A 19,948-nucleotide genomic window follows, 5' to 3' on the forward strand; every position below is an offset into this window, starting at 1 on the left:
AGGATCTGTTCTCAAATTCACCACCATGATCACTTCTGACCTTTATGATTTTACACTCTTTTTCAGATTGAATCTGAATGCAGAAATCAAAGAACACTGAATGAGACTCATCCTTGTGTTTCAAGAATTTTACCCACGTCCAGCGGCTATAATCATCTACGATGACTAATCCATATTTCTTCCCTCTAACAGATGCTGTTTTGACTGGGCCAAACAGATCAATGTGCAAGAGTTCTAGTGGCCTTGAGGTAGAAACAACATTCTTGGACTTGAATGCAGGTTTGGAGAACTTGCCCTTCTGACATGCTTCACAAAGAGCATCTGATTTGAATTTCAGATTAGGGAGTCCTCTGACAAGATCCAGTTTGTTAATCTGAGAAATCTTTCTCAAACTAGCATGACCTAATCTTCTGTGCCAGACCCACTGCTCTTCAGAAACAGACATAAGACAAGTCACCTTCTGACTCATAAGATCTTGCAGATCTGTCTTATAAATGTTATTCTTCCTCTTGCCTGTAAATAGGATTGAGCCATCCTTCTGATTTACAGCCTTGCAAGACTTTTGATTAAAGATTATATCATAACCATTGTCACTCAATTGACTGATAGATAAGAGGTTATGTGTTAAACCTTCTACAAGAAGTACATTAGAAATGAAAGGAGAGTTACCAGACTTTATAGTTCCAGAGCCAATTATCTTGCCCTTCTGATCTCCTCCAAACTTGACTTCTCCTCCAGACTTAAGCACCAGGTCTTGGAACATAGACCTTCTTCCTGTCATGTGTCGTGAGCATCCAGAGTCCAGGTACCACGACATGTTGTGCTTTGTCCTTTTTGCAGCCAAGGATATCTGCAATAGGAATAATCTTATCCTTAGGTACCCACATTTTCTTGGGTCCTTTCTTGTTAGATTTTCTCAAGTTCTGATTGAACTTGGGTTTAACATTGTAAGCAATAGGAGGAACAGCATGATAATTCTTAATGTGAGTTTCATGATATTTCCTAGATTGTGTCACATGCTTTTTGGTGTGTGTTATGTGAAAACTTTGAGCATGTGAAGTGTGCCTAATATCATGGGAGTGGCCATACTTGAACTGATCATACAATGGCTTGTATGTGATTTTCATTTCATCAACAGGTTCAAGTTTGTATGGGGTTTCACCCTCAAAACCAATGCCGACTCTTTTGTTTCCAGACACAGCATATATCATAGAAGCTAGCTGACTTCTGCCAATACTTCTAGATAAGAACTTCCTGAAACTTAAATCATATTCTTTCAGAATATGGTTTAGACTAGGAGTGGATTTTTCTGAATCAGAAGGAGATCCAACATTATTGGATAATTTTAAAAGTTTTTCTTTTAATTCAGAATTTTCCAACTCAAGCTTCTTTGTTTCAAATTCAAATAGCTTTTTCAGCTTTTTGTATTTGAGACTAATCTGAGACTTGAATTCCAGAAGTTCTGTTAGACTGGAAACTAACTCATCTCTTGTAAGTTCAGAAAATACCTCTTCAGAATCTGATTCTGATGTAGATTCTGATCCGTCATCTTCTGTCGCCATCAGCGCACAGTTAGCCTGCTCATCTTCAGAGTCTGAATCATCTTCTGACTCATCCCAGGTTGCCATAAGACCTTTCTTCTTATGAAACTTCTTCTTGGGATTTTCCTTCTGAAGTTTTGGACATTCATTCTTGAAGTGTCCAGGCTCATTGCATTCATAGCACATGACTTTCTTCTTGTCAAATCTTCTGTCATCAGAAGATTCTCCACGTTCAAGTTTCTTTGAACTTCTGACGCCTCTGAACTTCCTTTGCTTGTTCTTCCAGAGTTGATTTAGCCTTCTGGAGATCAAGGACAGTTCATCTTCTTCTTCAGATTCTGATTCTTCAGGATCTTCTTCTTTAGCCTGAAAAGCGTTAGTGCATTTCTTGATATTGGATTTTAATGCAATAGACTTACCTTTCTTTTGAGGCTCGTTTGCATCCAGTTCAATTTCATGACTCCTCAGGGCACTGATCAGCTCTTCCAAAGAGACTTCATTTAGATTCTTCGCAATCTTAAATGCAGTCACCATAGGACCCCATCTTCTGGGTAAGCTTCTGATGATCTTCTTTACGTGATCAGCCTTGGTGTATCCCTTGTCAAGAACTCTCAATCCAGCAGTAAGAGTTTGAAATCTTGAAAACATCTTTTCAATGTCTTCATCATCCTCCATCTTGAAGGCTTCATATTTCTGGATTAGAGCAAGAGCTTTAGTCTCCTTGACTTGAGCATTTCCTTCATGAGTCATTTTCAAGGACTCATATATGTCATAGGCCGTTTCCCTGTTAGATATCTTCTCATACTCAGCATGAGAGATAACATTCAGCAAAACAGTTCTGCATTTATGATGATTCCTGAAAAGCTTCTTCTGATCATCGCTCATTTCTTGCCTTGTCAGCTTTACGCCACTGGCATTTACCGGATGTTTGTAACCATCCATCAGAAGATCCCATAGATCACCATCTAGACCAAGAAAGTAACTTTCCAGTTTATCTTTCCAGTATTCAAAGTTTTCACCATCAAATACCGGCGGTCTAGTATAACCATTGTTACCGTTGTGTTGCTCAGCAGAGCCAGATGTAGATGTAGACTTTGCAGTTTCATCAGCCATCTTTTACTGAAGCGTTTTTCTCTTCCTGAATCTTTTCTAAACACGGCTAAGTGCTTGCACCTTAGAACCGGCGCTCTGATGCCAATTGAAGGATAGAAAAACACTTAGAAAGGGGGGGTTTGAATAAGTGTAGCTTTAAAAACTTGACCGATAAAAATAAATTGCACAGTTATTTTTATCCTGGTTCGTTGTTAACTAAACTACTCCAGTCCACCCCCGCAGAGATGATTTACCTCAACTGAGGATTTAATCCACTAATCGCACGTATTACAATGGTTTTCCACTTAGTCAGCAACTAAGTCTTCCAGAGTCTTCTGATCACACACTGATCACTCCAGGAACAACTGCTTAGATACCCTCTAAGACTTTCTAGAGTATTCTGATCCACACGATCACTCTAGTTACAACCTGCTTAGATAACCTCTAAGACTTCCTAGAGTATTCTGATCCACACGATCACTCTAGTTCCTTACAACTTAATGTAATCAATTCTAAGAGTATTACAATTGCTTCTTAAAAGCTATAATCACAAACTGTGATATTTCTCTTAACGTTTAAGCTTAATCTCACTAATATATTACAACAGCAATGTAGTGAGCTTTGATGAAGATGAAGATTCTGAGCTTTGAATAGAACAGAGTTTCAGCAAGTTAATATGAGTTGTTTTGTTCAGAATCGTTAACCTTGCTTCTCATCAGAACTTCATATTTATAGGCGTTGGAGAAGATGACCGTTGAGTGCATTTAATGCTTTGCGTGTTCCGTACAGCATCGCATTTAATGTTATACGCTTTTGTCAACTACCTCGAGCCTTGTTCACGCTGTGTCTATTGACGTTGCCTTTTAATAGCCTCTAACGTTCCTTTTGTCAGTCAGCGTAGCTTGCCACTTGTACTTCCTTCTGATCTGATGTTTGTGAATACAACGTTTGAATATCATCAGAGTCAAACAGCTTGGTGCAAAGCATCTTCTGATCTTCTGACCTTGAAGTGCTTCTGAGCGTGATACCATCAGAACTTCAGTGCTTCTGATCTCATGTTCTTCTGATGCTTCCATAGACCCATGTTCTGATTCTGCTTCGACCATCTTCTGATGTCTTGCCAGACCATGTTCTGATGTTGCATGCTGAACCCTTTGAGACAAAGCTTCTGAGCGCTGAATTATGCATACTCTTTATATATTTCCTGAAAAGGAAATTGCATTGGATTAGAGTACCATATTATCTTAAGCAAAATTCATATTATTGTTATCATCAAAACTAAGATAATTGATCAGAACAAATCTTGTTCTAACACTCATGTTTGGTTTAGCTATTTACATGAGGTGTTTGATGATGAGATAGTGAAAGCACGACAGGATAATGGTGATGCCAAGCAGGTAGCATGGTACAGAGCGTATGCTATGAGAGCATACTTGTTGTATTTGGTTGGCACTGCCATTTTTTTGGACAAGAGTGTCACTTATGTGGATGTCATTTAGTTGCGGTACTTTGAGGACTTTGAGCAGATTCATGAGTACAACTGGAGGGCCGCTTGTTTGGTCTACTTGTACTCTAAATTATCTAAAAGTTGTATGTGGAAGATGAAGCAGGTGACAAGAAGTATCACTTTTAACGGTAACATTTCTTGATCTTTTAATGCTTGTGTGTCATTTTGTTAATTATTGCAACACTGTTATTAACTAATGTTCATGACCATGCAATGTAGTTAGTTAGGTGAGTAACTAACTTTGAGTTAGTTACAACCTCCTCAAAAAGTCATAGTGTATATAAGAGTGAATGTTCTTGTAATGAAAATCAACTCAATGAAATGCAAAGCAAACAAAGCTTGTACATTATTGGTTAAACTCTCGCTCTCTCTCTTTCTGCATGAGCAGTGCATCATTCTAGCCCATTAGTTAAAAAAATCAAAAATAAAATCAAACATAAGTGAAATTTCCTCCTTTAACTGTTTTACTTTATTGCTTTCTTCCAGAATATTTAAAGCAAGGTATTTCCCTAGAACTACTTTCTTTGAAGCTCCTCTTGGGAATAATCCTAGTTTTGTTTGGCGTAGTATTTGGCAAGCTCGTAATATTTTATCTATTGGATGTAGGTGGAGTATTGGTGATGGTAGTAACATTTCTGTGATGGGTTCACCTTGGCTTCGGGGGAAAAAGGAAGGGAGATTGTATGGGCCGCAAAGGCAAGATGCTTATGGTATGTCTGTTAGTGATCTTTTATCTCCTAATGGGAAATTTTGGAATGCTATATTAATTCGGGAATTATTTGATTATGTAGTGGCGGAGGACATTCTGCAAGTTCCTTTAGTTGAGGAGGTTCAGGAGGAAGTGTGGAATTGGAAAGAGGAGCAAAATGGGTGTTATAGTGTTCGGTCTGGCTATAGGTTGTGGAGAAAGGATCAAGTGAGATCGGGTTCAAGTGGGGTGGATGGCGACTGGTGTAGTCTTTGGAATATCAAGGCTCCACCAAGAGCTAAACATTTACTTTGGCGGATTTGTCGTGATTGTCTTCCAACGAGACTAAGGTTGCGGCATTATCATGTTTCTTGTCCCTCTAGTTGCCCGTTTTGTGAGGATACGCTGGAGGATTCGTGGCATGTGTTTTTTGGATGTAATGCTACTAACCGTTGTTGGCAAATTACAGGTTTGTCCCACATTATTAATCCTCGTTTACAAAATTTCCATGATGTAAAATCCTTGATTCTTGATATCTGTAGTAAGGAGGATAGTAAGACTGCGGGTAGAGTTGCGGTAATGATTGATATTTTGTGGAGAAACCGTAACAATATGGTTTGGAACAATGAGAAGGAGGAATACTCTAAACTTGGTTTAAATGCGTTTTGTAGTTGGCAAGAGTGGTTCCTGGCACAACGGCATGGTACCGACGTGGGGAATAGATCTTCAAACATGAGGTGGGTGCCTCCGGTGGAAGGAAGTATCAAATGTAATGTGGATGCGGGTTATAATAACACTCGGGGTACTACTAACCGGGGTTGGTGTATGAGAGATCATACGGGGAGCTTTATGATTGCAGGTGCGGCTTGGGACTTTGGTCATTATCCGATTCTTGAAGCGGAAGCTTTGGCTCTTAAGGAAGCTATTCAAGGTGCTATTGATATGGCGGTGCACAATGTTATTTTTGAAAGCGATTCTCTAAGAACGGTTCAAGCTATTCATGGCAATCACCAAGGTGTCTCTGAATTTAGTTGCATTATTTCTTCTATTCATAGTTTGTTACTTAATTTTCCTAACTTCGAGGTGAAGTTTGTTAATCGCCAAGCGAATGCGGTTGCTCACTCTTTAGCAAAGGCGGCCGATTCTTGGACTAGGCGTAGTTTATTTCATATGATACCTCTTTGTATTGAACAACTTCTATTTAATGAAATGAATTGAATTTCTGTTTGTCAAAAAAAAAAAAAACACTAAAATGAAATTTACTTTATTGCTTTTTAAAACACTAAGATGGAAAAACAGTTCTTAAAAAGTAAAAACACTAATTAATTACTTTATTGCTAAAATAAAAGACTCATGTGATAAACAATTGTGACACAGAAAATATGAAAAAACAGGTTAAATCTAATTATAATTGAAGTCAAATATCTTTTACAGTATAATCCAACAATTACAATTATTCAATGTAAAATGATTACACCAATGGTGTATATCATTCAAAATGAAGAGAGTTCATTTCGGATATAGTAGAGACCAGATGGACTACCATTGGGAAGCAATGCTAACCTAACAGGATGAGCAGCACCTTCTTTTGCAGTATAGAAACCAGTATTAGCAGTTATATCTGTCTTCACATAACCAGGACAAACACAATTGATGCACAAATTTGTATACTTCTTTGCAATAATTCTTGTATAAGCATTCATTGAAGCTTTAGCAACAGTATAGGCAGCCAAATACCTAGGCCAGCATTTTCTTTCCAAAGACCCTTCTTCAAAATCCTTGATAAACTCCTTTAACACTTCCTCTATTCTCTCTTCTGTAAGATTTTCAACATCACTAAAAATTCCCTTAGCCCATTCATTTGATACATGCTGATTAGACATCAATAACCGATATAAGTAATAAAGCAAATTTAAAATCGAGGGGAAAAGAACATAAAAGAGAAGTTAGATTACCTCTATCTTGCCCAATGTTGATGATACATTGACTACTCTTGGAGAATCTGATAACTGGAGGAGAGGAAGAAGATATTCAAATGTTGTTTTAGCTCCATGATAATTTATTTGCAAACATTCTTTAGTTGACTCATATGTTTGTGTCATTGAACTTCTCAATTCATCATTAGATAGTGCCTGCTGCAAAGTAACAACAACTCAATATTCAAAACCATTATACAAGTTCTTCAAATCAAACAAAACCCTTCGATTCACATAAAGATAAAGATGCTGATATATACTAACCCCGTTCGTAATGAGCGCTGAACTGAATAAATTACTATCTTTAATTTCAACTCCACCGATACCGGCATTGTTAACCTACAAAAACAATAGGTTCTATCAGTTCATGAAATAATAACATCTAGAAATGCAACATATGACTAAGAATAATTTGAGGTTACCAGAATATCAAGTTTGCCAAACTGTGATTTGACAAAATCTGCAAGAGTGGCTACACTTACAGCATCGGCCACATCTAGTTGATGAAAAACAACAGAATCAGATAAACCAGAAGCTTTCAGTGTTTCCAATGCTTGAAGACCTCTTTGTTCATCTCTTGATGTAAGCACCACTTTGATTCCAGCTGAAGCTAACTGCTTAACTATCTCAAATCCAATTCCTTTGTTTGATCCTGTCACCACTGCATACCTAAGGAAGAGAAACATAAGGATTAGAAAAATGTATGAGATTCAAAAACATGTTTGGATATGCTAATGAAAGAAAGTTTGGTACAACTAGTACCTTTGTGTTGGTTCTCCCATCTTTGGTTGGAACTTACCAAAAACGTTGCACTTGAGAGAATATTTGAAGGTGCTACTATTTAACAAGAGAAAGAGATGTTTTGGTCAACCTGATTGATTTTAAGTGGAGCACATTTTTCAAAAGTGGCGTCGCCATGATTTTATCTTGTTTAAAGTGTTGAAGAAAAGAGCGGTTTCGATACAACAACACAGCAGCCAGCGAGTCATTTTTCTATGGTTCACATCTAAGTTGGTTGAAAAATCCATAAAAGATCACATAAAAAATATGTGGGAAATAATTAAAATAAAATTATATATCAATAATAATTTAAAACACTTTTTGTTCAATCCCATTAAAACCAATCGACTTTTTATTTTAAGACATCATTTGTGCAGTATTTTCACATCAAAAAAAAAGAAAAAGAAACTGAAATTGAAATTTAAAATAATGTACATGTATTTGATTTTGAAATCGATAGATCAAATGTTAGAACTTTTGGAATAATGAAATCTTGTACCGGTTAATTTGAAAATGTTCATTAAAGTCTCACATAGGAGAGAGCACACTTTAGTAGTGTTTATATATTTCAAGTGAGAAAAATGGATTGGACCCAAATAGGAATGGCAAAACGAGCCTCGCCTGCCAAAAAAATAGCGGGGCGGGGGGCAAGCCCGCCGCCAGCATTTTTTATAAATTTATTTTTTCATTATTTAATAGATTAATAGACTTTTTTACCTTTCGATTAAAATTTTCACTTATTTTTTATAAAGCATTTTTTTAACAAATTTCACTTAAAAAAATATTGTTTATATATTCACATATAAATGTATAAATTAAGTCATCAAAAATTAGAATTATTATAATTAACTAAAAAAAGATCAGACTTAAGGCGGGATAGGATGAACGAATAAACGAGACGGATTTTGGCGGGCTGCAGGACCAAAATCCCAACCCAACCCATCATTTTATTGCGGATGCGCGGGCCGGCCAGGTGAGCCACGACCCGTTTTGCCACCCCTAAGGCCAAAGGGGAGAGAACAATAACACGTGCGCCTGCTGTTGACCAGTCTTGGGCTTGACCATTTAATTTTTAGATCCGAATTGATGGAAATTAAATTCGATTTTAACCAAATAAAACCTTGAAATCTAAAACATAATTTTTTTTCAAATTGATAAAAACCATAAACAAAAGAGAGAGATAAACTACCATTCATTCATAAATTGACAAAAGTAACCACTTGGTTGTCATTGCACCAATGCAATGTCAAAAAGATGGAAAGGAATAAATGCATCAGCCACTTGACAAAATCAACACTGACGTTCAAGCATTTGTTGTATCTGGTTTCAAGCATTTTTGGTTACTTTCATGGCTTATGTTCATCGCTTTATTAACTGTATAAAATCGTTACACCTATGGTGTAAATCATTCAAAATGAAGAGAGTTCATTTCGGATATAGTAGAGACCAGATGGACTACCATTGGGCAGCAATGCTAACCTAACAGGATGAGCAGCACCTTCTTTTGCAGTGAAGAAACCAGTATTAGCAGTTATATCTGTCTTCACATAACCAGGACAAACACAATTGATGCATAAATTTGGATATTTCTTTGCAATAATTCTTGTATAAGCATTCATTGAAGCTTTAGCAACAATATAGGCAGCTGTATACCTAGGCCAGCCATTTTTTTCTATGGACCCTTGTTCAAAATCTTTGATAAACTTCTTCAACACTTCTTCAATTCTCTCTTCGGTAAGGTTATCGATATCACTGAACACTCCTTTAGCCCATTCATTTGATACACACTGATTTGTCATCAATAAACAATATAAGTGACAATGCTGGTTTAATTAAGCACGATATTGATGTAAAAGTTAGATTACCTCTATCTTGCCCAATGCTGATGATACATTGACGACTCTCGGTGAATCTGATAGCTGGAGGAGGGGAAGAAGGCATTCAAATGTTCTCTTAGCACCGCGATAATTTATCTGTAAGCATTCTTTAGCTGATTCGTACGGTTGCGTCATTGTCCTTCTCAATTCATCGTCAGATAATGCCTGCTGCAAGGTAAGAACAACACAATACTCAAATGTCAAAACCATTATAGAAATTCTTAGTACAATTTCCAGTACATATGCATCCAGGTTGAATCAAGTTTCAGACTTTTTCTGCATCTATATTTGACTAGATTCATTCTTAAGATGTTTTGATATATACTAACCCCGTTTGTAATGATCGCTGAAGTGAATAAATCACGGTCTTTAATTTCAACTCCGCCAATCCCAGCATTGTTAACCTACACAATACAATCATTGATCATGAAATATATATAAATTAAACAAGCAACATTTATCAACTCTAAAAAGAAATTTATAATGCTTATATGCAACATGCCTATGTATATATGACTAGGGGAGACAATGAGGAGAGGACTACAAGTACTCCCGACTCCGCGTCATCAACCTCAAGTTATCATGTTTTCATTTTCCAGACCCCTATGGATCTTTGTTGAGACCTCAAAAATAGTTAGTAGGAACCAAATAAATAATGAAATATCCTGAATTACAAGAACCAGAGAAATTCCAAGCAATACAACATTTAGAACAATAGTTTCTCTGTCTCATGCATATTTTGAGAATGTGGCGTATTATATTAAAGATTTGGATCGGTTGGGGAGCCCCGAAGTGTCAATGAGCTAAACGTCCAGACTTAAGATACTTTGACACAACATATCCATTTAAAATTATAAGATATCAGATATATGAGTCATCTCTCTTATATATCCAACATGCTCTTCATTTACAGTCAATGTGTGAGTTAACCACTCACACTTGAATCAAACAATCTCACCCACAAGTGTGACTCACTCACATTATTAGCCTTGATCCACACTATAGAATCTCACTTCCGCTTCTCCACAGAGGCAAACTTGGACTCTCAGACCACTTGTTTGAGAACGAACAAAGAGAATTGGGAGCGTCAACGCGCTAATCGTACAAGATCCAAGTGTCTTGGCACTACGGACCCGTTTGTTTTGGCTTTTTTTAAAAATGATTTTTATAGTGTTACATATAATTTTGTGAAAAAAAATTTTACAAAGAAACTTTATATAAAAGCTTCAAATGAAAATTTTGTTTGAATATTCTTAAAATTTGATTTTAGGTATTTCACCTATTTATGGAAAAAAAATTGGATACCAAAATTTCAAAAAATCACTTAATTTTGAAGTTATTTCAAATAGATTTTTAGAAAAATCAGTTTTGAAATACAATTTTTTTAAAAAAATTAAGATTTTAACTAAATTTTGGTATTCAATAATGTATGTTTATGTTATAGGATGTCAAAATTAGTGTTTCATTTTAGAAAAAACGAAAATAAAAAAAATCGTAATATTTTAAAAAACGGTTTTGAAAAATCTATTTTCAAAAATACAAAGAAAAAATTCATTTTTTTAAAGCTGAAACAAACAGACCCACTCAAAGATTTTGGTGGATATTTAGTGTCAATATCTCTTAGATCCTGGACTTTGGGTGTACATGTAATGTCAAGGTCTCTTGTATCCTAAAGGTTTAGCCCATTAACCCTCTCTGCACCCAAAATTCTCCCAACAAACATATATATGAATGAGGGCCAAAACATTAATTATAAAAAAAGGGGCTAATTTCTAATTCAGTGAGAATAACAGGACTAAAACTATAATCAAGCCAAAAGAAACTGATAATCGTAAGAAATATTTGGAGACTAATCAAATAATGCCTAAGAAGAAAAAGTACCAAACATGCATGTAGAACAACTCACATGTAAAATGTAATGTAACATGTGAGTTGAGACAAACTTTATTCACGACAAAAGAAAATGAATGGAGAGCCAATTTTTGGATGTTACCAGAATATCAAGTTTTCCAAATTGTGATTTGACAAAATCTGCAAGAGATGCCACACTTGAAGCATCAGCCACATCTAGTTGATGAAAAACAACAAAATCAGATAAACCAGATGCTTTGAGTGTTTCCAATGCATGAAGACCTCTTTTCTCATCTCTTGCTGTAAGCACCACTTTGATCCCAGCTGAAGCTAACTGCCTAACTATCTCTAACCCAATTCCTTTGTTTGAGCCTGTCACCACTGCATACCTGAGGAAGAAAAATGTAAAAGATTTACAAACATGTTTGAATAAGTGTATGAAAGTACACAAAAGAAGAAGAGGAAATTTGATACTACTTACCTTTCTGTCTGTTCTCCCATCTTTTGTTGAAACTTGACAATAATGTTGTACTTGGGAGTTGGGAGATTTGATAATGCTGAATTGAGTAAGTCACATGCTCTATTTACTATACCTTTTATAGAATTATTTTTCCTCTTTTAATTTAATTTAAAATCTTTTACAGGTTGTTAAATACATCTATCTTGTTTTTTATTAAAAAGATAACTCGAATTAAATAATTTATAAGTTAAAGGATGATTTAAAAATACTTATATATAAGACATATACATTGATATATTATTAACGGATTAATTTGCTTGAGGATAAATCATTTTCAACCTCTCCAATGATAGAGCAAATATAAAGTGATTAAGGGATTGGTTTGCTTGAGGATAAATCATTTTTACCTCTTCAATGATAGGGCAAATATAAAGTGATTATCTCAAAATTGGCTTAAATAGAAATCCACATGTGTCAATTACTCAATCCCTTTTGTACATGCATGTGCTAATCACATTTTTTCACAGTGGCACAGATAGATCCGACATATCTGATCTTTGGTACTTTCAAGCGAAGCAATTGGTGTTATTTGATGGGGCATCATACAATGGCATGGAACTTTGTCTTGGTTGATTATAGTATGTATGGAACATGTTTTGTTTCAAAAAAAAAAGTTAAGCAAACTGGTACTACTCCTGCCTGATTTACAAGAAAAAATGCTCTTTTTAGGTTTATTGAATAATGAATGTATCTAGTCTACATAAAAGACAAGATATATTCATTATTCAATGAACCTAAAAAAGAATTTTTGCTTATAAATAAGGCCGGAGGGTACGAGGAAGAGAGTTTTCAAAAGTATACTATCGGATTTTACTCCGGAAATATCGAAAATGGTAGTTGTGCGGTGATGGACCTCTTGAATATTTTGTTGTTTTAGCAAAATTGAAAGACCAAAAACAATACAAGAGATGGCAAAGCGAGAGTCGTGGCCATATCCTTCTTGCCTTGCTACCATTTTACAAAAAAAATTGCTGATAGTGTACATATAAATAATGTTAACAATGAAACTATCCAGGGTAGCGATCATCAACATTATAGTCATTTACAAATGTCCATTATAGACACTATAATATGGAACCAAATGATAATAAGCATAATTCACGGCCAAACCAAATGGAGACATATAGCTTCTCTTTTTGCTAAGTGCCTTTCAACATTCAACTTTGCTAGTTATGAATGAGGAACATTAGATTAGAAACCTTATATAAAAAGCTTGGCTGCAGAATTTTTAAATGTCGATTGCACAGTCTTTATTTGTACTTTACCATATGATTCTATCTTTCATGAACAAGTGGAGCATACACAGGGTACCACATATTGTGTCGGACATATTCCACAGTCTCCTCCTGCAACAATAAGCCATGGCAAAATGTTATCATATGAACAATGGTGGGGCTCAATCCTGGTGCAGCGTTCACATGTTAATACATTCTACACTGATAGCATGAAAGGTTATTGCGGTCCATTCTTCCAAAAAAAGAAAGATATATTCAAATTTCGAGTAAACGGAAAAAGTTGCATACTTTTGACATGTGTGCGAGTTCTTTAGCCCCTACTTCACCATGTCCCTCTGCCAGATCTTCTTCAACGGCTGCTCGAAGCACAGCAGCTCCAACCTCTGCCGTAACATCTCTAATGCTGCAGTGGGTCAAGCAGATTAATAAGAGAGTACCTTAATTTCAACTACTGACAACTGCTCATAATTTCAACTACCGTAGTATTTATCTTCTCAATAAACAACCAAATCAACAAGACTGATTCTATTCATATAAGAAAGTTGTTGACAAGAGAGTGAATCAACGTCTATACTATTATATTTATGATATCAAACTTGGCTTCTAAATCCCAAATTACATTCAAAACACCACATCTTAATTTCATATAAAAAGTTGGAACTTCATTTGTTTTGTTCATCATAAAAGAGACGGGAAAAGCAGAGCCAAACAACATATAAAAAAATCAAAACATAACACAGGGAAAAAGGAATATTACCTGTCAACGGATGGATATAGAATTCCTTTTGAGACATCTTCCTCAGCCATGTATGAAGCAAGGCTGTTAGAATGACAGCATGTAATGTTAGTAATTTATATGACAGGATGCATCCAATGACATCACAACAGAAATGGAAAAATAAAATAGGATTTGCAATTAAATCCAATGAAATTATTAATGAAATTTTGATCATATGCCTTGTTTAACAAATGCACTGAATGATAAGAAGCCTTAAAACCTACAGCAAATGCATGGGCCTGCCATGTAGTTATCATGTTCACAATTTTAGCAGTAAAAAGTTCTCTCACAGTATAGTTCACAAGTACTTCTTTGTGACAAAATAAACTACCCAAACAATGGACAAACTGCTCAATGACTCATTGACTCAGACGTCATGGCAGCGTATTGAATTCTATTATGATAAGACTTGATAAATGTAAAGATATTTTGCCAAGTTTTAATAGCTTTTAATAAATAGAAATAAACAATTGTTTAAATTAACATCATACCGTTCAGCAGCTGCCTGCAACATTCCGTCTGTAATAAGATGAGCACCTGACAGAAGTGTTCCCAAACCAATTCTGAAATGTAAAGTTCAAAATAAAAGTTACACCAATAACTCAATTGTAAGTATATAGAATCCAAAAAGCGTGCTCTACCCTGGGAAAAGGTACATATTGTTTGCTTGATTTACATGCCCTACTTTCCCATCACCTGCACAAGATTTTAATTGCATAAAAACAATAGCTAATGAAAATCTGAAATATGAGATATATCTAAAATTCAAAACCAATGAAAGAGGTAATTACCAAAATCTACATTTTCGAAAGGGCTTCCACTTGCAAACACTATATGTTTCCCGACATGATTAAAAGCATCAATAGCAGTGCACTCAGCTGTCCCCGTAATACACAAAAAATGTCAAGACAAAAAAAACATAAACATTGTTATTATGGAAATGTGAATGCTTAATAAGCTTGGTACAAACAAACCATTCAAGGTGGGATTAGACATGGCAAAGATAGCAGGTTTTGTTGAAACGGATTCTTTCATTGCCTTAAGCACCTGAGCTGAATCTCAACCATTAAATTTTAAGAACTCAACTAAAGAAAAGTTGAAGAAAAGTTCATGACAAAGATATCTATTGCATTTATCTATTTAATACATTTCACTGAGGGATTTGACATAATTGAAGTGAAACTGTAGAAAGTAATTACCTCCTCATTGAAAATACCACCAACACCAGACAAACCTAGGAGCACGTGTGGCTTAACCTTCTTAACCTAGAGATCGGTAGGTTCGACAAGTAAAGGATAAACATAAGAAAAGAATGCATAAATATTAAAACTACCATCACTAAATAGAAGGAGTTTAGTCCTTTCATAGCAAAATGATTCTTTTCAATATCATAATAGTAGAGGTTTCTCGATGAATCTTATAACATTTACCACTTCGATTATACTAGCACCCTCAGTAAGCCCATCTATGTCTCTTGGATTTTTAGCAAATGCGGCTGCAGCTGGATCTAGATTTTTCCTTTCTGTTGTGACTAGACCCTGCATATCAAGATGGTGTTGTTATTAGACTTAAATCAATAGCAGAACATGAAATAGCAGCATTTAGAAATTGATTGCACATAACACAGTTATCTATTTCTTGTATATGCAAACAGCATTAGGTATGAAAACAAACCAATCAAGACAAAGATTGTGATGATAAAAAAATCTGTTGGTATTACACAGTTCAGTTAATCACAATCAAGTTAGACAGTTTGTTATGCATATGAAAACCAAGACAATTATGATTTTCAAGCATCGCAGCTTAATGGACTGAAAATGCTGGTATAGATTGTGAAAGCATACATTTTTATCAATCAGGAAAAATTGACTTTTGGCAGCTATTTCACTGCACCCAGAAATTCTTGCAACTGCCTCGATGGCCATTTTCAGAACCCCTAGCCCTGCACTGAATCAAGGCCAAAAGAAAAAAAAAAGTAGCAATAATGAGGCATGTGATAAAACAAAAGAAAATGGACATTCAATATTATGCTCATTATGATCAGCATTGCAAGTACCTCCCAGCTCCAACCACGACTATCTTTTGGTTCACAAAATCAGACAATGGTCGACCTTGAGATCTAACTGTTCCCAATAATCCAGCAAGTGCAACACCAGCAGTGCCCTATATCACACAGTAATATTGATGTTTCAGCAGCAACTTCAATAACAGAGTATTGGAAACACCTTAAAAATATGCTATATCAACAATATTTAATGTCACTTTCTCACCTGTATATCATCATTAAACATGCAAAACCTTTTCTTATATCGTTCTAGGGTTTCAAAAGCCCACTTCATTTGGAAATCTTCAAACTGATAAATTGGCACGGTAACTTAGCTACAAAACTAAATAATTGATAAAATATAAAATGATAGAATAAACGCAAACCATAAAATCACCGGAGAAAAAACAAAAAATAACAAACAAACAAACAAACAAACAAACAAACAAACCTGCACAATGGCCTTAGGCCATCGAGCATGAACCGCTTCCATGAATTCATCAACTATTGACAGATACTCTTCACCTTCCAGCCTTGGTTGCCGAAGTCCTAAATCTATCACATGAAAACAACACCAGAAAATCCAAAGTCTTTCAAAATATAGATAAATTAGCATGCTATATTTCATGGTAGTCTTTGTATTTTTAGACTGTAATTAAATGTCGATGATAAATTAAACTAATTGACATGCCCAACATGAATCTTTTGGTTTCATTTTCATCCATGCTCCATTGCTCCCCAATAAATAAAAGTATGAAACGTATAACAGCTATAAATAAGCAAACAAGATCTAAGAATAATTTTACTCACAAAGGCGGTCTTCAAGTAGCTTTTGGTTGTTGGTGCCAACATCTAGCATGACTGGTAGTATCTGCCATATTTGAAAATACAACATAGGTTGAGCTAACAGGATTTATTACTGTTTTTACCAAGTGGTGATTAAACAAAAGGAACCTAATTGACATATTATTCCACATGACTGATCTTGAGACAAAATGTCACGAAAATATTGTTAACTCATATATAAAAGACACATAACTACACATTACAAAATTAAAAGCAATAATGAGATGATATATGGCTAGTATTATCCTAGCACATCTAATATTTGGCTTAAATGCTTGTTGATGCTTGCCAGATGTATTTTAGAAAACACAAAAGCAGTAACAGACAGAGATTAAGACTGCTAAAAAGATACAGACATAAAAAGAAGCATACTCTTTGGGGGTTGATACCAGCAGCAGCAACATACACGTCAAGTTTTCCAATGGGTATTCCAATTCCTTGAACTCCAAGATCACCTAATCCAAGAATTCGACTTCCATCTGTCAAGACAATCATGTCTACCTGTAAAAGAGCAATAAGATGTTGAAACGAAACATAATATATGAAAAAATGTAAGACAATCTGTTTTCACTTAATGAACTGAGTGATGAAAAAGTAACCACAATTGGAGTACGAGATCTAAGTCATCAAAAAAATCTATACAAACAGAAAATATCAACTCTATTCATGGTATGTATTTGCTCTGCAACTAAAATGATTGTACAAAGGATTAAAAAATTGACATGCTGTTTACAAAAGGATTTCTTTTATTAAACTACTTCATAAGAAACTATTGCAGTACCAGATCAATCGATTTTCTGTTTATTACTCAAGGGAGTGGAAATTTACTATATTTAAGGATTAGAAAATTTAAATGATTCAATTGTTCATAATCTTTAACAGTAAGCTATAGGGATTAGATGGGAAGAATGAAAGCCAAAGAGTTATTTCGAACTTCAACAATGAAATTAAAAAGAAAATGATCTTGTATTACTGAAACGAATGCAATACCTCATGAGCTGGCCAGTTATAGATCATTGACATCATCTCCCCTTTGTCTTTGGCACTAAAATACATTCCACGTGGCCGTCTAAATAACCCTGAATAATTTTGGCACACTAATCCGACTGTGGGTGTATATATTATTGGAGCAAACTCTTTAATATTGTCAATAAGAACCTGAAGAATAGCAACATAAGAATCAAACACAAAATCAGATATACTCCTAAATCACCAAGCATGTAAAGTTCAAAAGAGCAACAGCAATGATTACAACAAAAAGCAAACTTCAACATCAAACTCACTCTGTAGTACAAAATTTCATTCCTGTCATGCAGTCTATTTAAAATTCTCCATTTTGCCAAGGAAACAACTTTCTCTGGTTGTCCCTGAGTATTCTTCTCCAAAGATCGGTATGAATTCACTGAAAATAATAATAATAATACATGGCTATCAAATATTAGTGAAGAATAAAACTACAAATGCCTGAAAATTTGAGTTGGACTTAATCAAACCCCAAAAAGCTATCTTTAAGATGAGAGTTGTCCTTCACTTATAGCTACTAATAAGATCATCTCATTGTCTATATGAGACTCTCAGCACGCCCCTTTTGTATCCCAAACTGGACATATGGAACTAAATTTGCAGTATTTGACAAATGCCGGAGGCCCAACAGATTTAAAATACTATCTTAAATTTTTGGTTTGACCTAACTCAACCGAAAAAAGCTAGCTCTTAGGATGAGGATTACCTTAAGTTACAACCACTATTCAAAATTTCAAACCATATCACTATCCAATGTTAAACTCTCAACAAAATAGATAAAAAAACATGAAACCAAACACACTACAATATCAAAAGCATCAGCCTCAAACTTACTAAAACGATCATATTGCTGCTCAAACGATATAACACGAGGAGGAAGAAGCCCGCGAAGCCCCAATCTATCTCTTTCAGTCAAAGGAAACCCCGTATCCTGCATTCCAAGAATTTAAAAAGCCAAAAATTCAAAACAAATATTTATTTCAAAAATTCTGATGAACATCCATAACACAAAAGAAAGTAAACAGCATCAAATAACTTTCTACTTCCTCTATTACTCATTCACACTAAACTACACTACAATTAAGCTGATTCAAAACTCAGCTTATTATGGTCTCACTCATCAAATCACAGATAAACTAAATTCAAAAAATAATCGGAACTACAATAACAGAAACTAAACAGCATCCTTTTCAATTCTGCTAAACTAAACTGTACTCAAAATTTGCAGGTAGAGAGAAAGAGAGAGAGGAAGACCTTGTTGAACCAGGGATCGTGAAGAATGTCGGCACCACGTTTGTGAACAATGCAAGGACCGGGAATCGCGGTGGAGAAACGCCGCGATCTGGCGAGTTTGGAGACCGAAACGACGCCGAATTTCCACATTTTTTTTCTTTCCCTTTCGTTCAAGGAAAGTTGAATTGAAATCAACGCTAACTTGTTAAGTAGTAACTATTAACTAATTAATCTTAATTAAGCTGAAAGTAAACTTAATTTATTGCGTTGAGAAAATTGTAAAGTGTGTGTGGCTACTATGTAATGTTGTTATGTCAGTATCGTTTTTCATATGGAAAAGTGTTTTTAAGCGGTAATTGTTAATTTAAGCGTTGAAATTGAGCGCTGATAGTTTGTTTTTAACTCTAGATTAGTAAAAACAGTTTTGTCAACAAAAAAAAATTAGTAAAAACAGTAACCGGGTGGGAAAAATACATTTTCAAATAATATTTTCACATAAAGTATATTTTTATATTTGGGTGATACTAGAAAACATATACTCACCTTTACCAAATTTTATTTTATATTAATTATTTTTGTATTTATTTTTATGCATAAATATTTATCAAACATAATATAGTTATTATTAGAAATATTAAATAACTATGAATTTGATTTTCATTTGTATTTTATACATATATTAAGTATATGTAATTGTCGACTATTTTAAGAATATAATATAAACACAATTTTAAATATGTGACGTGTATAAATTTACAAGTTGAATTTTTTAACTATTGTTTTTTTTTTCAATTTTATTAAAAGGTAAACTGATTTGAAATATATTTTTCATGGTATTGAATATCATATTAATTTTTTTAATTCAAATAAGATTTCTCTTATCATTATAAATTTGAAATTGTAAACACAATATTTTCTAAAAATGTTATAGTTGAATAATACATATAATAAATGATG

General features: G+C 34.6%; 3 protein-coding genes across 9 annotated transcripts; all 3 read right to left on the reverse strand.

The window, feature by feature from the left end:
• Nucleotides 1-6,211: 6,211 nt before the first annotated feature.
• On the reverse strand, nt 6,212-7,797 carry LOC131618347 ((+)-neomenthol dehydrogenase-like). 2 transcript variants are annotated; one of them, XM_058889591.1, is made up of 5 exons: nt 7,567-7,797; nt 7,227-7,473; nt 7,069-7,143; nt 6,784-6,960; nt 6,212-6,699 (listed from the first exon to the last, which is right to left on the reverse strand). In XM_058889591.1, exons 1-5 carry the CDS (start codon nt 7,584-7,586, stop codon nt 6,322-6,324), a joined length of 897 nt encoding a protein of 298 aa, XP_058745574.1. In that variant the 5' UTR covers nt 7,587-7,797; the 3' UTR covers nt 6,212-6,321. The 2 variants fall into 2 exon arrangements, with proteins under 2 accessions (XP_058745574.1, XP_058745573.1); XM_058889590.1 differs by having other exon boundaries at nt 6,784-6,963; nt 7,567-7,796.
• A 488-nt stretch (nt 7,798-8,285) lies between these two features.
• On the reverse strand, nt 8,286-12,593 carry LOC131616665 ((+)-neomenthol dehydrogenase-like). 4 transcript variants are annotated; one of them, XM_058888058.1, is made up of 6 exons: nt 11,794-12,593; nt 11,595-11,701; nt 11,455-11,492; nt 9,791-9,865; nt 9,450-9,626; nt 8,286-9,371 (listed from the first exon to the last, which is right to left on the reverse strand). In XM_058888058.1, exons 1-6 carry the CDS (start codon nt 11,811-11,813, stop codon nt 8,994-8,996), a joined length of 795 nt encoding a protein of 264 aa, XP_058744041.1. In that variant the 5' UTR covers nt 11,814-12,593; the 3' UTR covers nt 8,286-8,993. The 4 variants fall into 4 exon arrangements, with proteins under 4 accessions (XP_058744041.1, XP_058744040.1, XP_058744039.1 ...); XM_058888057.1 differs by having other exon boundaries at nt 8,291-9,371; nt 9,450-9,629; XM_058888056.1 differs by having other exon boundaries at nt 8,294-9,371; nt 11,455-11,701.
• A 148-nt stretch (nt 12,594-12,741) lies between these two features.
• On the reverse strand, nt 12,742-19,300 carry LOC131616664 (NAD-dependent malic enzyme 59 kDa isoform, mitochondrial-like). 3 transcript variants are annotated; one of them, XM_058888054.1, is made up of 20 exons: nt 19,013-19,300; nt 18,593-18,689; nt 18,019-18,137; nt 17,726-17,893; nt 17,108-17,236; nt 16,700-16,760; nt 16,341-16,444; nt 16,116-16,199; nt 15,902-16,008; nt 15,690-15,792; nt 15,276-15,383; nt 15,045-15,110; nt 14,820-14,892; nt 14,637-14,723; nt 14,487-14,541; nt 14,337-14,408; nt 13,825-13,887; nt 13,356-13,470; nt 13,098-13,178; nt 12,742-12,993 (listed from the first exon to the last, which is right to left on the reverse strand). In XM_058888054.1, exons 1-19 carry the CDS (start codon nt 19,139-19,141, stop codon nt 13,107-13,109), a joined length of 1,812 nt encoding a protein of 603 aa, XP_058744037.1. In that variant the 5' UTR covers nt 19,142-19,300; the 3' UTR covers nt 12,742-12,993; nt 13,098-13,106. The 3 variants fall into 3 exon arrangements, with proteins under 3 accessions (XP_058744037.1, XP_058744036.1, XP_058744035.1); XM_058888053.1 differs by having other exon boundaries at nt 12,742-12,998; XM_058888052.1 differs by having other exon boundaries at nt 12,742-13,178; nt 19,013-19,299.
• Nucleotides 19,301-19,948: the final 648 nt, after the last annotated feature.

The sequence above is a fragment of the Vicia villosa genome, linkage group LG7 (genome assembly GCF_029867415.1).
Source record: "Vicia villosa cultivar HV-30 ecotype Madison, WI linkage group LG7, Vvil1.0, whole genome shotgun sequence".
Classification (NCBI taxonomy): domain Eukaryota; kingdom Viridiplantae; phylum Streptophyta; class Magnoliopsida; order Fabales; family Fabaceae; genus Vicia; species Vicia villosa.

What these genes read in the sequence shown, in the direction of transcription:
- LOC131616664 (XM_058888054.1), bottom strand. Translation starts at nt 19,141, where the DNA reads ATGTGGAAATTCGGCGTCGTTTCGGTCTCCAAACTCGCCAGATCGCGG. An exon ending in GCAGCAATATGATCGTTTTA is followed by an intron (nt 18,138 to 18,592) that starts GTAAGTTTGAGG and finishes TATTATTTTCAG; the next exon opens with TGAATTCATACCGATCTTTG. An exon ending in CTGGTATCAACCCCCAAAGA is followed by an intron (nt 16,761 to 17,107) that starts GTATGCTTCTTT and finishes CAAATATGGCAG; the next exon opens with ATACTACCAGTCATGCTAGA.
- LOC131618347 (XM_058889590.1), bottom strand. Translation starts at nt 7,586, where the DNA reads ATGGGAGAACCAACACAAAG. An exon ending in TTGGCAAACTTGATATTCTG is followed by an intron (nt 7,144 to 7,226) that starts GTAACCTCAAAT and finishes TTGTTTTTGTAG; the next exon opens with GTTAACAATGCCGGTATCGG. An exon ending in CAGCGCTCATTACGAACGGG is followed by an intron (nt 6,964 to 7,068) that starts GTTAGTATATAT and finishes GTTACTTTGCAG; the next exon opens with CAGGCACTATCTAATGATGA.
- LOC131616665 (XM_058888055.1), bottom strand. Translation starts at nt 11,813, where the DNA reads ATGGGAGAACAGACAGAAAG. An exon ending in ATGGGAGAACAGACAGAAAG is followed by an intron (nt 11,702 to 11,793) that starts GTAAGTAGTATC and finishes TTTCTTCCTCAG; the next exon opens with GTATGCAGTGGTGACAGGCT. An exon ending in TTGGAAAACTTGATATTCTG is followed by an intron (nt 9,866 to 11,454) that starts GTAACATCCAAA and finishes TGTATTGTGTAG; the next exon opens with GTTAACAATGCTGGGATTGG.